The following is a 13,853-nucleotide window of genomic DNA, read 5'->3' as shown; positions in this document are numbered from 1 at the left end:
TGTAACATATAAACTACTGGTCAGGTATTAAACCTGTGAAATAATTATTTCCAAATTACACCCAAACCAGGGACAGAAATAGCACACTAACCTAGCTAAAAACCCACAAAGAAGAATGAAATTTTGTCATTCACAAGTAAATAGATGGAACTGGAGAACATCATCTTAAGTGAAGTTAGCCAGGCTCAGAAGGTCAAAAATCATATGTTCTCCCTCATTTGTGGACTTTAGACCTAAAACAAATGCAGTAATATTATTGGACATGGGTCACACGCTGAGGGGTAGACACATACAGAAGGAATAGGGAAAGGTAGGAAATCCAAAACTTGAAAAATGTGCCCACCTGAGATGTGCCCACTGCAGAGGAGCTAATATAGTAATCTTAAACTGGCAAAGGCCACTATGGGAAGGTGACTGGGAAGTAGTGAAGAATCAATTCGGGTTATAATATACATGTGCATGGAAGCAATGCTAGGAATCTCTTTGTATAGCTATCCTTATTTCAAACTAGCAAAAATGCTATGCCTTTTTTATTATCGCTTATGTCTTCTGTTCAACAAAATTGAAGAAGAGGGCAGAACAGGTTCTGCTTGGAAGTGAGTGAGGTGGGGGTGGGGGGAAAGGAAGGAGTGGGTGGCAAGGAGAAGAGATGGCACAAACCATGTATGTACATATGAATAAATTAATAAACAAACAAACAAAAAAAAAACCAAAGCAGAAGTGAGGCATAGAAAACAACCTAATTGGCCATAACTGGGCCATAGCTTAGTTAATCAAACAGCCAATAGATTATAGCTTAGTTAAATTGGCTATAGGGCTGCTTGAAACCGTTCAAAGCTAGGTTAGTATGATAGAACTCTAAATTGGTAAGGTCTGTTGGGCCCAGTGCAGAAGCACAGTGCAAACTCATAGCCTCTTATAATTTAACTTAGCACTACCTTTATCTTTGGTTGCCTTCTACCTCTCTGCTGCCCCTTCTTTTTCTTTTTTTATAAATAAAAATCAGAGTATTTATATCATGTGAAATACATCAGTAACAGAAAAACTAAAATCATAATATAAAATTATAAGTATAAAATATACAAAAGTGCAAGGAATTTGGGCAATATCCAGGGAACTTTAAGCAGTTAGATACCAAAACAATTAATGTGAAAAGGGCTAATACTTTAAGAAAATGTAAAAATAATATTTAGAATGTTCTACAATAATACAAGAATTATTGACAGCTAAGAAGAAAAGATAACATGTGCTAATTTCAATTTAAGAGAAAAGAGGAAATGTTAATTTAATTACCAAGTAGGGTGTTAAAATTTTATAAAGATCTAATGAAATATTTTTAAAATATACATACCAATAGTGAAAGAAAGATTGGACTTTTAAGGTGACCCTACTTCTTCTGGTTTTCATGTGTTTGTGTGATCCATTCTCTGAAGGAGGATTTTCCGAATGCAGTGTCTTACCTTCTAATTTTTTTTGTTTGTTTTTGTTTTATTATTCATATGTGCATACAAGGCTTGGGTCCTTTCTCCCCCTCTCCTCCACTCCCCCACTTACCACCCACTCCGCCCCCTCCCTCTCCCCCCTACCCTCTCTATACCCAATAGAAACTATTTTGCCCTTATCTCTAATTTTGTTGAAGAGAGAGTATAAGCAATAATAGGAAGGAACAAGGGCTTTTGGTAGTTGAGATAAGGATAGCTAGACAGGGAGTTGACTCACATTAATTTCCTGTGTGTGTGTGTTACCTTCTAGGCTAATTCTTTTTGATCTATCCTTTTCTCTAGTTCCTGCTCCCCTTTTCCTATTGGCCTCAGTTGCTTTTAAGGTATCTGCTTTAGTTTCTCTGCATTAAGGGCAACAAATGCTAGCTAATTTTTTAGGTGTCTTACCTATCCTCACACCTCCTTTGTATGCTCTTGCTTTTATCATGTGCTCAAAGTCCAATCCCATTGTTGTGTTTGCCCTTGATCTAATGTCCACATATGAGGGAGAACACATGATTTTTGGTCTTTTGGGCCAGGCTAACCTCACTCAGAATGATGTTCTCCAATTCCATCCATTTACCAGCGAATGATAACATTTCGTTCTTCTTCATGGCTGCATAAAATTCCATTGTGTATAGATACCACATTTTCTTAATCCATTCGTCAATGGTGGGGCATCTTGACTGTTTCCACAACTTGGCTATTGTGAATAGTGCCGCAATAAACATGGGTGTGCAGGTGCCTCTGGAGTAACCTGTGTCACAGTCTTTTGGGTATATCCCCAAGAATGGTATTGCTGGATCAAATGGTAGATCAATGTTTAGCTTTTTAAGTAGCCTCCAAATTTTTTTCCAGAGTGGTTGTATTAGTTTACATTCCCACCAACAGTGTAAGAGGGCTCCTTTTTCCCTGCATCCTTGCCAACACCTGTTGTTGGTGGTATTGCTAATGATGGCTATTCTAACAAGGGTGAGGTGGAATCTTAGTGTGGTTTTAATTTGCATTTCCTTTATTGCTAGAGACGGTGAGCATTTTTTCATGTGTTTTTTGGCCATTTGAATTTCTTCTTTTGAGAAAGTTCTGCTTAGCTCACTTGCCCATTTCTTTATTGGTTCATTAGTTTTGGGAGAATTTAGTTTTTTCAGTTCCCTATATATTCTGGTTATCAGTCCTTTGTCTGATGTGTAGCTGGCAAATATTTTCTCCCACTCTGTGGGTGGTCTCTTCAGTTTAGAGACCATTTCTTCTGTTGTGCAGAAGCTTTTTAGTTTTATGAGGTCCCATTTATCTATGCTATCTCTTAGTTGTTGCGCTGCTGGGGTTTTGTTGAGAAAGTTCTTACCTATACCTACTAACTCCAGAGTATTTCCTACTCTTTCCTGTATCAACTTTAGAGTTTGTGGTCTGATATTAAGATCCTTGATCCATTTTGAGTTAATATTGGTATAGGGTGATATACATGGATCCAGTTTCAGTTTTTTGCAGACAGCTAACCAGTTTTCCCAGCAGTTTTTTGTTGAAGATCTGCTGCCCCTTCTTAACTTACTTTGTGGATTCAGCTCTTGTTCAACCATTAAACTTGAAGCTTGTGAAGACCCAGGTCTTTTTTTCAATATATACCTTTTTTTTAAGGCAATTGCATGCAAGATTATTAGTTTTAAGTACTAACTACACGCTATTTATATCTACAGTTAGATCTGTGGCTCAGAAATTTCCTTTGAGCTCCAGATGCTTATATCCAACCACCTACTTAATAATGACCCTTGATTTGTCTCAAAGACTCTTCAGAGAACCCATGCCCAAGACCAAACACAGGTTGCTCCTCCACAAATCTGCCAGTGGTTTCTGTCTCTTGAATGTCTCATCCATCTTTTCTCCCATCACTCAACCTAGATGCAGGGAATATTCTTCCTTCTTATTCCTTAGGTAACTTCAGCCACCCTTTGTACATCAAATGTCTTTTCCTCAGAGAAATCTTCCATGTCCCCAAGCCCAGGCCAGCTTTCTTTACTACGTTCCTTTTCCCTGGAGCAGTTTTCTAAGTTTCAATGTTTGCATTTATTAAGTATTGTGGTTACTCATGAACTCTCAGGGATCCCACCCTCCAATCTATCTTAGCTGCCTCCACATAGACCGTCCCTGTTATGGCTCCAATATGTGTCAGTGCCTGGGGTAGTGCTTGACATACATGGAGCTCAGAGATACTTGTTTACATCATGTGTGTCTAGGCATACCTGAATTCATGATGAGCACACAGTGTGACGCTACTTGCACTTTCTGTAAAATTCACCTGCATTACTTCCAGCACCCCCTGAGGATACCAAAATGTGCACATGCTCAAGTCCCTGATATAAAATGGCAGAGTATTTGCATACGCCTTCACAATCCTCCCTATACTTTCAACCATCTCTAAATTACTCATAATGTTAATAGTTGATATATTGTTCCGGGAATAATAAGAAAAAAGTATGTGCATGTTTATTACTGATTAACTTTTAAAAAATATTGTCAGTCCATTGTTGATTGAATGCACAAATGGAGAATCTGTGGACACAGACGGCTGACTGTAACTTGAATGCTTTCTCTATTTTGGTGTGCAGATTGGTTTATTTTTTGGTGTGGCTAATGTCAGGGGAGATATTGATTTCAGTGACATATTGGACATACTAATGCACCTGTAATCGTCTTAACACTTAAAAGCAGGTGCTGTAGGACAAGATGCTAGGAGCTGACAGGAAAAAGAAAAAGAAAAGTGTTTCTGAACAGGAACACTGAAAGTCACCCATTGACTTCCTTTCTTGTGTAAAAGCCTACCTGGCTAAAAGCTGAAAGTTTATTTTGGGATGCGGGTTATTGTGGCACCATGAAGGCAAAGACGTGATTTGAGAAGACAGGGGCTTAGTCTGAATAAACTTTGGGTAATTGTCTCTTCCTTTGATATAGGATTTCAATGTGGCAATGCTAGCTCTTCTGAATGTGAAAGACCTACCGAGGACCATGAGAGTGTTCTAAGGTTCAAGAAGCAGACTGATCTTTCTTTTTTGTACATTCGCAAAGGATTCAGACAGACCACAAAAGAAGGGCCCTGGCAATGGCAACCAGAGGAATGGTAACCAGGTTTAGGAGACTGATGTAAAGGATTCTACATTGAGAAGAAAGAGTAGGAAACCTCAGTGACAAGCAGAGTGATGGTGACAAACATTTGTATAGTACTAGCCATGAGCCAGGTGCTGTCTCAAAGGCTCAACATAGATCAACCATTTTAATCCTCAATATAACCTTATGGAAAAACATTATTGTTGACTTTATTTTATTGATGAGGGAACAAGGGCAGAAAGGAGCTAGATAGATGGCCCAAGATTTTTTATGTTGTTCCATAGTGATGAACTTTTCAACAAAAGATCAATTTAGTATCCCATATTGTATCCCATAAAATGAACAAATTGTAGCATATGGGAAGATACCTGACAATGACTTCAGACTTAAGCTTTAATTAATAAGGTGGTTATTGACTTTGGAACCAATGAAGCCATAGTAATTTATTTACAAATCTGCCCTCTCTAAGGGTGAATATATTCATCTATGTCTTAACATTCATGAGATTCCTTTCAACATATTTTCTGATTAAAAAGATAAGGAAGATATTTCAGAATGAAGCCAATGGATCATTGTGAAACTCAAAAGTGATACATTTAAACATTGGGGTACAGTGGAATCTGGGAACCTGGAGAGATTGTGACCGTAGGTCCTCAATCCCTCTAAATATGGATCCTTATCATTTTTCTTGGATCCAAAGAGCATTTGGGTCATCATCTAGGTGAGTCCCAGACAGCATGGCACTCTAGAACACCCATCTCCTCTTTGCAGAGAGAACAGAGAAAAAGGACATTCTTTGCTTGGCTTGCTTCACTTCTCAAGTGACAGAGATATCTAAAATTAAAGCAGTTTGACAAGAGCCAAAATTATGAATGTTAGTGACAACAGAAATATACTCAGAAAATGAATTGTTATAAGAAAGGTTAGGGGGACAAATGTACAAACCCCTGAAAACACTGAATAGCAGCTATAAGACTCCTGTGGCAGCTGGATCAACAGGGCCCCAGACATGAAAGAATGTCACCTGAGAGCATGGGAGAACAGCAGCAGGAATAACATGCAGCTGAGGGTTCCTCTGACAGTCTTCAGTCAGAACCGTCCTGCTCCCCAGGCTTCTTGTGACTCTAGGTCAGGGATCACTGGAAGGAGCTCACTATTATGATGCTCCCATTGTTGGTTCATTCCCCATGGAGGGGTGGATGTGGGAGCACTGTAGGTCTTACACTAGAGGGAGCTGTGGAAGAGGTGACTGAGATGAACACATGGCAAGGAACCAAAAGAGATTTCAGGTACCAGAAGGCATACCCCCCCTAAACAAAAAATGAGACTATGTGAAGGTATTTTTTGAAGAAATAAGAGTGTGGGACTAGATCAGTTAAATTCACTATTATGGACATTGACATTATGTGGCAGATACAAAAGGTGCTTTGAGATTCTCTCCTATTATAGGTGGACTTAGATTTCTGACAAACCTATCGTTAATGGCTCCATATGAGGGCATATGGTGGTCAGTTCCATAAGAGAGCATAAAATAAAACACGAATTAACAGGGAGGTGTACTATGCAAGCTAGAACTAGGGAGAGTTTAGGACTCTGAGAAAAAATATGACTTAATACTGTATTTCAGGTGAAACATTCCTCTCTTTCTCTGAGCCTTCTTTTCAGTTGCAAATCTGTGTAGGTTATTCACACCCTAGCTCTGAGACAGCTCAAAACACCCTCACCTGGCACAGGGACCACCCTTGCCCCTCCAATGATTCCAATCATTGGTTAGGAATCACCAGGATCTTCCCTTCCCATAGGTTAGTGTAAGTTTTTAAAGCACCTGGAAAAGAGAAAAACTCTCTCTACTTCCAGCTTCTACCTGGTCCCACCATGCCCCCTTTTGTAATTCCCCTCCCAAACTGCTAATAAACTCCAGTACACTCACGTGTCCTGCCATTGATTCTTCCACGTGGGACACAAGGAATCTGGAAAACTTCTGATCACAGACTGCACCACTGCCATCAACAGTACCACATTCCTGAATGAGAAAATTTAATATCACAAAAATAAGAATTTTCTTGTTATATTTAGAACTTGAAGGCAATTCAAATTAGATGCCTGGTACATATGTTTGAAGTGGATTAAATAAACATAAGTCTCTATGGAAGAATGACTATTCAAGATTGATAAAGAATATTATGAGAAATAGGATCTTATGAGAAATTAAAACAGGCAAAGTCTCTGTAACAAAAGCAGCATAATATTATCATAGAAACAGGCAAAAAGGTAAGTGAAACTGTGTAAAACAGGGTGTCCCAAAAGATTTTGCTGCCTGTGAGAAATTAGTATGTGGAAAATATATTTCAATTCAGCAAGAAACAGTAGTTTATTTAATAAACAATACTGACAAAATTGGCTATGCATTTGCAAAGAAAGTTTGACTTCTGCTTCTTATACTCAAGTATATTCCAAATGGATTAAAAAGTTAAAAGTATACTACAAAACCATAAAGTCTTAGAAGAAAATGTGAGAGACCATATGAGCATCTTGGAGGTTGGTGAGGCTGGAAATTTACAAGATATTACAGAAATTAGCTATATATGATTTGATAAATATTAACTCATTTTAAAAGCTAAAATATAACAAATGCAAAAGCAAAGTACAAATGACAGATTGGGAAAAATGTGCAATGGATATAACAACCACAAGTGTGTATTAAGCACAAAGGACCATAATACATTAAAACTCCAAATAGAAGACTCAATAGAAAAATGGGCACAGTTATAAACAGGCCAGTCACAGAAAGGCAAACCCAAATGGCCCAGAAAAAAACCCAACAGTAATGTCTTTAAGCTTCATAGTAGTCAGGAGAAAACAAATTCAAGTGGCAATGAATCATCACTTTATGGGCAAAAATTAAAAAGGAATTTTACCTACTGCTGGTGAGGCTGTCATAAAAAGCAAATGCTTATTCAATGCTGATTAGCAAAGGAGTTATTCAGCTTTTTGTGAAAACAATCTGGCAGAAATCTGTTTTAAAAAAAAAGCGCAACCTAACTCCCGGAAATCCCTAAGTATAAAAGAACCAATGCAAAAGGAAATGTAGGAATCTCTCTGTATAGCTATCTTTATGTCAAACTAGCAAAAAACACTATGTCTTTCTTATTATCTCCTTCAACAAAATCGGAGAAGAGGATGGAACAGGTTCTGCCTGGAAGCGGGGAAAGAAGGAGGAAGAGCGAAGAGGTGGCTCAAACAATGTATATACATGTAAGTAAGTGTAAAAATGACCAAATGAAAGAAAGAAATAAATGTGTACTTAGATGTTTTTCTTAATGTAACTGTGATAACAAAAATCCTGTAAATGAAGTGATCAACAAAAGAATGGTTAATAAAATGGATCTATCTGACTAGAGAACTATCATGCAGTTGAATCAACACAGGATTAATTGATATGGAGGAATTTTATGAGACTGTTAACCTAAAAATACGAATAGAGGAAGCTATATAACAGAGGAATATATATAGTCTCTTTTTTTGGGGGGTCATACTGGGGTACTCAGGAGCTCAAGCTCGCTAGCTAGGCATTCTACCACTTAAGCCACTCCTTCAGCTCTATTATCTCATTTTTGTGACAGCTAATGACCAAAAAATAAACACTTGATTTTATATATGTATGTGTGTTCTATATTTGTGTGTTTTAGCTTTATAAATATACATTTGTTCATAAATATACACACAAAAAGATCACGAGAAATGACCATTACCAGGCCATTGGTGGTCACTGCAGGGCATGAGGTTCCTAACTGACTCTGGGACAATCACAGAGCACAGTGAGCTCTGGCTCCAGATGGACTGGATTTGAAGTCTAACTTGGCTGTCTTCTAGTGGTGAAATTCATCTAATTTCCTTCTGTTTTCTCATTGGTAAAAGGGATTTGGAATACTTAACTCATAGATGTTACAAGAATTTAATTAAATGTGTCATTATTTAAAGCACCTAGAACAAGGCCTGGTACACAGGAAGCAGTGTGTGTATTAAACGAACACTCGCACACTGCATTATTTTGTTGTAATGAGAAGATGCTATTTATATAACATGAAAAATTTAAAGAAACAAAACCAAGAACAGCTATGGTAGGATTTCCTATGATAACAACAACAACACGAATAGTTTTAAAAGGTCTTCCCTTCACTTTTGATAACATGTGAGTGAAAAACTCTGGAAGTAAGTGTAGAAAAGAAGAGGGTAGGAGGCAAGTTGGGAATAAGGAAGGGAGAAAAAGAGGAAGATATCCCTGGTTTAATTTTATTTATTTATTCTGGTGGCACTGGGCCTCATACTTGCTAGGCAGGCACTCTACCACTTAAGCCAGCCTCCGGTTTAACTTTTAATTTACCTTTCAACAGTGAAAGTTGTCAGAATCAAAATGGAGTCACTTGGGTCAAACCCTAACCAAAAATAAAATATTAAATAAGAAAAGAAACCACGAGGCTATGAAGGAGAGCACCTCTTGTACTATGTTTAATAACAAGAACTATCACAAGAGTCTGCCCAAAACATGCCTGCTCACAAAGGCTTCTGTGATGTTACACACAGAACACTTCTGCAAGGACATCTGCCCTTGAAACTATCTGTCTGAACTTGGATGGATGCCGCCTTTGTTATTGATCTTTGTAGCCAAAGATAATAGTTTCAAAACAACTTATGTAACCCTCCTCATTTTACCTTTAAAACCCTTGTCTTTCTTTCCCTCTTTGGATATACCTATAGTTTTGTATGGCATGTCTATTTCCCTTGCAACGCTCTGCCGTTCCTGTAAACTCATAATCTTGGAAGCATCTGTTTGTTCTTTAGGTTGACACAATAGTACAAAAACAGTACACGGTCAATAGAAAATGAGCTCTGCATCTTGAATTTTGGTCTTTTCTTAGATTAGTGATATGTGTACAATACTCACTAGTGGAGCCAAACAGCAGCCTCTCTCTGCAGCTCGCAGACAGCCTCGTGATCACAAGGGGAAAAATGACAGTCTACAGTGAACTCTGTTGGCATCATTTTCTGGATACAGGTAGGTATTCAATAAATTGCAGGAGATGTCTACGTTTTGTTATAAAGATGGGGTTCCTGTTAGATAATTTTGCCTGACCGTAAGCTAATGTACATGTTCCGATCATGTTCACTGTAGGGAGAGGGGAGGGAGAGGGATGGCTAAGGTGTCATGTTTGGTACTTTAGATGCATTAAGTGTATTTTTACTTCCTGTATTGTCAAGTTACAATGGATTTGTCAGGATGTGATCTCCACCGTAAGATGAGGAGCATCTGTTTGTGTGCTTCTATGAAAAGGTCTCTAAAGAATAGTAAGTGAAGGCCAGGTGTGGTGGCTCGTGCCTTAATCCTAGCTACCTCGGAGGTGGAGGCAGGGGACCTCAGTCCAAGATGGGCCCTAGGGGAAACATTAGAACCTATCAGAAAATAACTAACACAAAAGAAGAAGAAAGAGGAGGAGGAAGTGGGGAAAGGAGAGGAGGAGAGTAGAAAATGTTGGGAGGGGTGTTGCTCTGTCGCTCTGTGATAGAGTGCTTGTTAGACCCTGCATTCAAAACCCTATACTATCAAAAAAAAAAAAAAAGAGGGAGGTGCCAAGTGTAAAGTATTTTGAATAGTGTGAGCTTCATATGGCTCAAAATAAAGATACTATCTGTGAAGTATGTACTGTTCATGTATAAGATGCTTTCTGAAAGGAAATCGACATAGATCTTGATGATACAAGTCTAGGATTCCTGCTCCAAAAATCTGAAATCCAAACTTTTTGAGAATTAAAATGATGCCATGCTGGGTGTTGGTAGCTCACAGCTGTAATACTAGCTACTCAAAGAGATCAGGAGGGTTGCGGTTCAAAGTCAGCCCGGGAAAATAGTTTGTGAGTCTGTCTTGAAAATATCCAACCCAGAAACAAAGCTAGAGACGTGGCTCCAGTGGTAGAGCATCTTTCTAGTAAGTGTGAGGCCCCAAGTTCAACCCCAGTATGGCAAAAATAAAGTAATAAAATAAAATGATGCTACAAGTTCTACACCTGACATCATGCAGCAAATTGCAGTCAAAACACAGACACACTAAAAATATTAGGTCCATATAAAGCATTAATGAATTTTGGGTTTAGACTTAGGTCCCGTCTGCGAGATATCTTCAAGATCATGTATGTGGAAACGTTCCAAAATCTGAAATAAAATTTAAAATGGAAACACTTCTGGTCCCAGGAATTTTTGATAATGGATACTAAATCAGTAGTCACAGATATAAAGGTCTCGCTGTTTTGTGTTTTTCTCTATTGTTTGTTGTAATGACATATTATTTCATCTCAAAATGTCCTCAGAAATTATAGGATGATAAAATTATGAACCTTTTTTATTTTTCTGTATTAAAAAAGTGGTAAGTTTTTTTTCTGTTTGGTTGTGTTGGGTAACAGCTTTCTTGAGATTTAATTCACATACTATACAATTCACTATTTAGTGTACAAATCAATGACTTTTTTTTAGCAGTCACAAAGTTATGCATCCATTACCACCATTGATTTTAGAACTTTTTACCTATCTCCCACTTATCCTCCTATCTTCTTTTCTGTCAGACCTAGGCAACCACTAACCTACTTCTGAAATGTCTCTGTACATGTGCCTATTCTGGACATTTCATATAAATGGAATTATATGGAAGGGGCCTCCTTTAATTAGCTAACGTTTTCAAGATTCATTCTTGTTGCATAAATTCAGCCTTTTTACTGTTGAATAATATTCCACTTGCATGGATATGTCACATTTTATTTATCCATTCTGTAGTCAATGCACACTGGATTATTTCTACACTTAGGCTATCATGAAGAAAATTATTATGAGCATTTTTATGTTTTTGTGTGGGCATATGATTTCATCTTTCTTGGGTACATACAGAAAAGTGTAATTAATAGGTCATATGGTAACTCTATGTTTAACTTTTTTGGAAACTGCCAGAATGTTTTCCAAAGTGGCCACACTATTTTACATTCCCACCAGCAGTGTATGAAGGATCTATTTTCTCTACATCCTTGCCAGCACTTGTTATCTGACTTTTTAATTATAGTGGGTGTGAAAATGTTCTCTTCTTTTTAAAAGATGAGTTCTTCCTTAAAAGAGTAAATTAAAATTTAAATATTTTCTTTTCTTCTAATAGCTAAGAGTAAGACTGGTTAAAAACAGCTCATTGTACTAAAAGAAGGAAAGGACCCTAAAGTAATTCAAAACCTAATGTCCAAAGAAAGAAATTAAAGATCCTGGAGCACATCAGGCTAGCCTTTTTTTTTTTTTAACTTGCATCATTTTTATTACAGAAAATTAAATCCATCTATGTTGCACATTCATAATTTCTATAAGTCTGGTTTTAAACGAATTCCTAGGGATACAGTCCCATCTGTTCTTCAACTCTTGTCAGTGACATCAGGACATAGTTGCAGTCAGAGTCCTCTCAAAGGGCAAAAGTAGCCACACACTGTGAGCTCCTGGTCTGCCTGCTGGAGGCACAGCTCTTGATATGGCCTGGATCAGGCCTGCTGGGGACAGTCAAAGCCACAACATGTCATCGCCTTCACCAGCCCACATCCAGCAGCATAGCCAGTCCTCCCAGCTGGTCCTCTGAGGACCTCACAGCGGTGTGGTGGCACTATCCCCAGGCAGTCAACCATCCTGGGCTTCACTTTGGGCAAGCCTGGGCCAGGGCCTTAGGGATCTCTGTGTCCATTGCATAAATCTGAATGAGATCAGACACAATATTATCAATGATTGGCTTGGTAAGGTCATTTCTAAACACCTGCCACCACGGCTTCTCAGTCTCGGCCTCAGCAGGCACCTGGACTCCGTAGACCTGTAGGGCCAGGTAGAGCACGGCCACCGCTAGGTGCTGAGGCTGGAAGCGAAGGCACAGTCCCCCATGGTAGCTGTCCTGCAGCAGGGCCCACGCTGTGACGGAGATGGGGGTCCGCTGCCAGCTGTAACGATTCAGCCAGTTCTTGAGGGCAATCAGGTAGTGGAGCAGGTACTTGTGCGGATGCTGGAAGGACACCTGGAAGCGCAGCGCTCTCAGCAGGAGGAGCTCACACTGCACGATGCTGTCTCGGAGCTCCCAGAAGCGCGAGTCCAGCTCCAAGGGCTCGCTGCTCGGGTTAAAGTACCTGGTGGACACGTTGAGGATGTCGCGTGTACGCAGGTGTTGCTCCTCCACTTTGCCGGCCAAGTAAATGGAAGACATGGCGACCAGGTAAGGGTCATAGGCTCCCAGGTCGATCTCGCAGAAGAACTTATGGTAAATGGTGCAAGCAGTGGCAATGGGAATGGACCGCATCCCTAGCTTGACACCTGCTTCCATGATGAACCTTGCCACTCGGAAGTGGACCCTCGCCTCGGGCTCCTGTTGTCCCTCCGCCTCCAGCACCCCGGCTTCTTCTCCGCAGGTGTCGGGGAGAACGGCCTCCATGATCTCTGGTCCTGAGGTCTCAGGACCCCGCACCACGAGGAGAAGCGCCCCCGGCACGCTGAGGCCAGGCCGGCTCCAGGGGTCCTCCCCCATGGCGGGCAGTGAAGCCCCGCCCCAGCCCACCGCCCCGCCCACCCAGGCTGGGCTCCTAATGCCATGTTTGTTCCCTATCCCAGAATTCATATCGGTAAGTCAATAAAATCCTGTCACAATTTTTGTAGTAAAAATAATAGTAAAGCTTATTACGAAAGAAATTTAGTAGAACAGGATAAAAGTGGGGAGAAATGGGGAAAAAAAGACAGAAACATTTCCTACCCCACCCCCTCCCCCCATGCAGGAAGTGGGAGTACAGACTCCAAAATCCTGTAAAATTTTCTGGTGTTCTCCACTCTGGAGAAAAGCTTACTTGATCGGACCTCCTTCCTTATTTTTGCTCTTTTTGACTTTTCACAAGGACCTCTCTGTTTGCTTCCATTGCTGACACCTGGTCCAAGCCACCATCACCAATTCCTGCATCACTGTGACTCCTAACTGGTGCCTCTGTTTACATCCTTGATACTTTCATTTATGATCAATGAAATAACCCAAGTAAATTAGTCTAAATTAAATCAGATAGTATCACTACTGTGCTCAAAAAAGGCCTCAGTTTCACTCCCAGGTAGATATGTGTACATGTGTGTGCCAAAGACCTATAGGAGTGCCAGTGGTGCCTTTTATTCATAGTAGCCCCAACTAAAAAAAATACTAAATGCTTATCCATAGGAAATTGGGAAGGCTAGTAGAGT

General features: G+C 39.6%; 1 protein-coding gene across 1 annotated transcript; it reads right to left on the bottom strand.

Annotated features, from left to right (window-relative positions):
- Positions 1–12,288: 12,288 nt before the first annotated feature.
- Positions 12,289–13,251, bottom strand: LOC109701307 (cyclin-Q-like). Its single transcript, XM_020186797.2, has 2 exons — positions 12,406–13,251; positions 12,289–12,345 (listed from the first exon to the last, which is right to left on the bottom strand). Exons 1-2 carry the CDS (start codon positions 13,249–13,251, stop codon positions 12,289–12,291), a joined length of 903 nt encoding a protein of 300 aa, XP_020042386.2.
- Positions 13,252–13,853: the final 602 nt, after the last annotated feature.

The sequence above is a fragment of the Castor canadensis genome, chromosome 2, assembly GCF_047511655.1.
Source record: "Castor canadensis chromosome 2, mCasCan1.hap1v2, whole genome shotgun sequence".
Taxonomy (NCBI): domain Eukaryota; kingdom Metazoa; phylum Chordata; class Mammalia; order Rodentia; family Castoridae; genus Castor; species Castor canadensis.
This window is presented reverse-complemented; position numbering and strand designations above follow the sequence as displayed.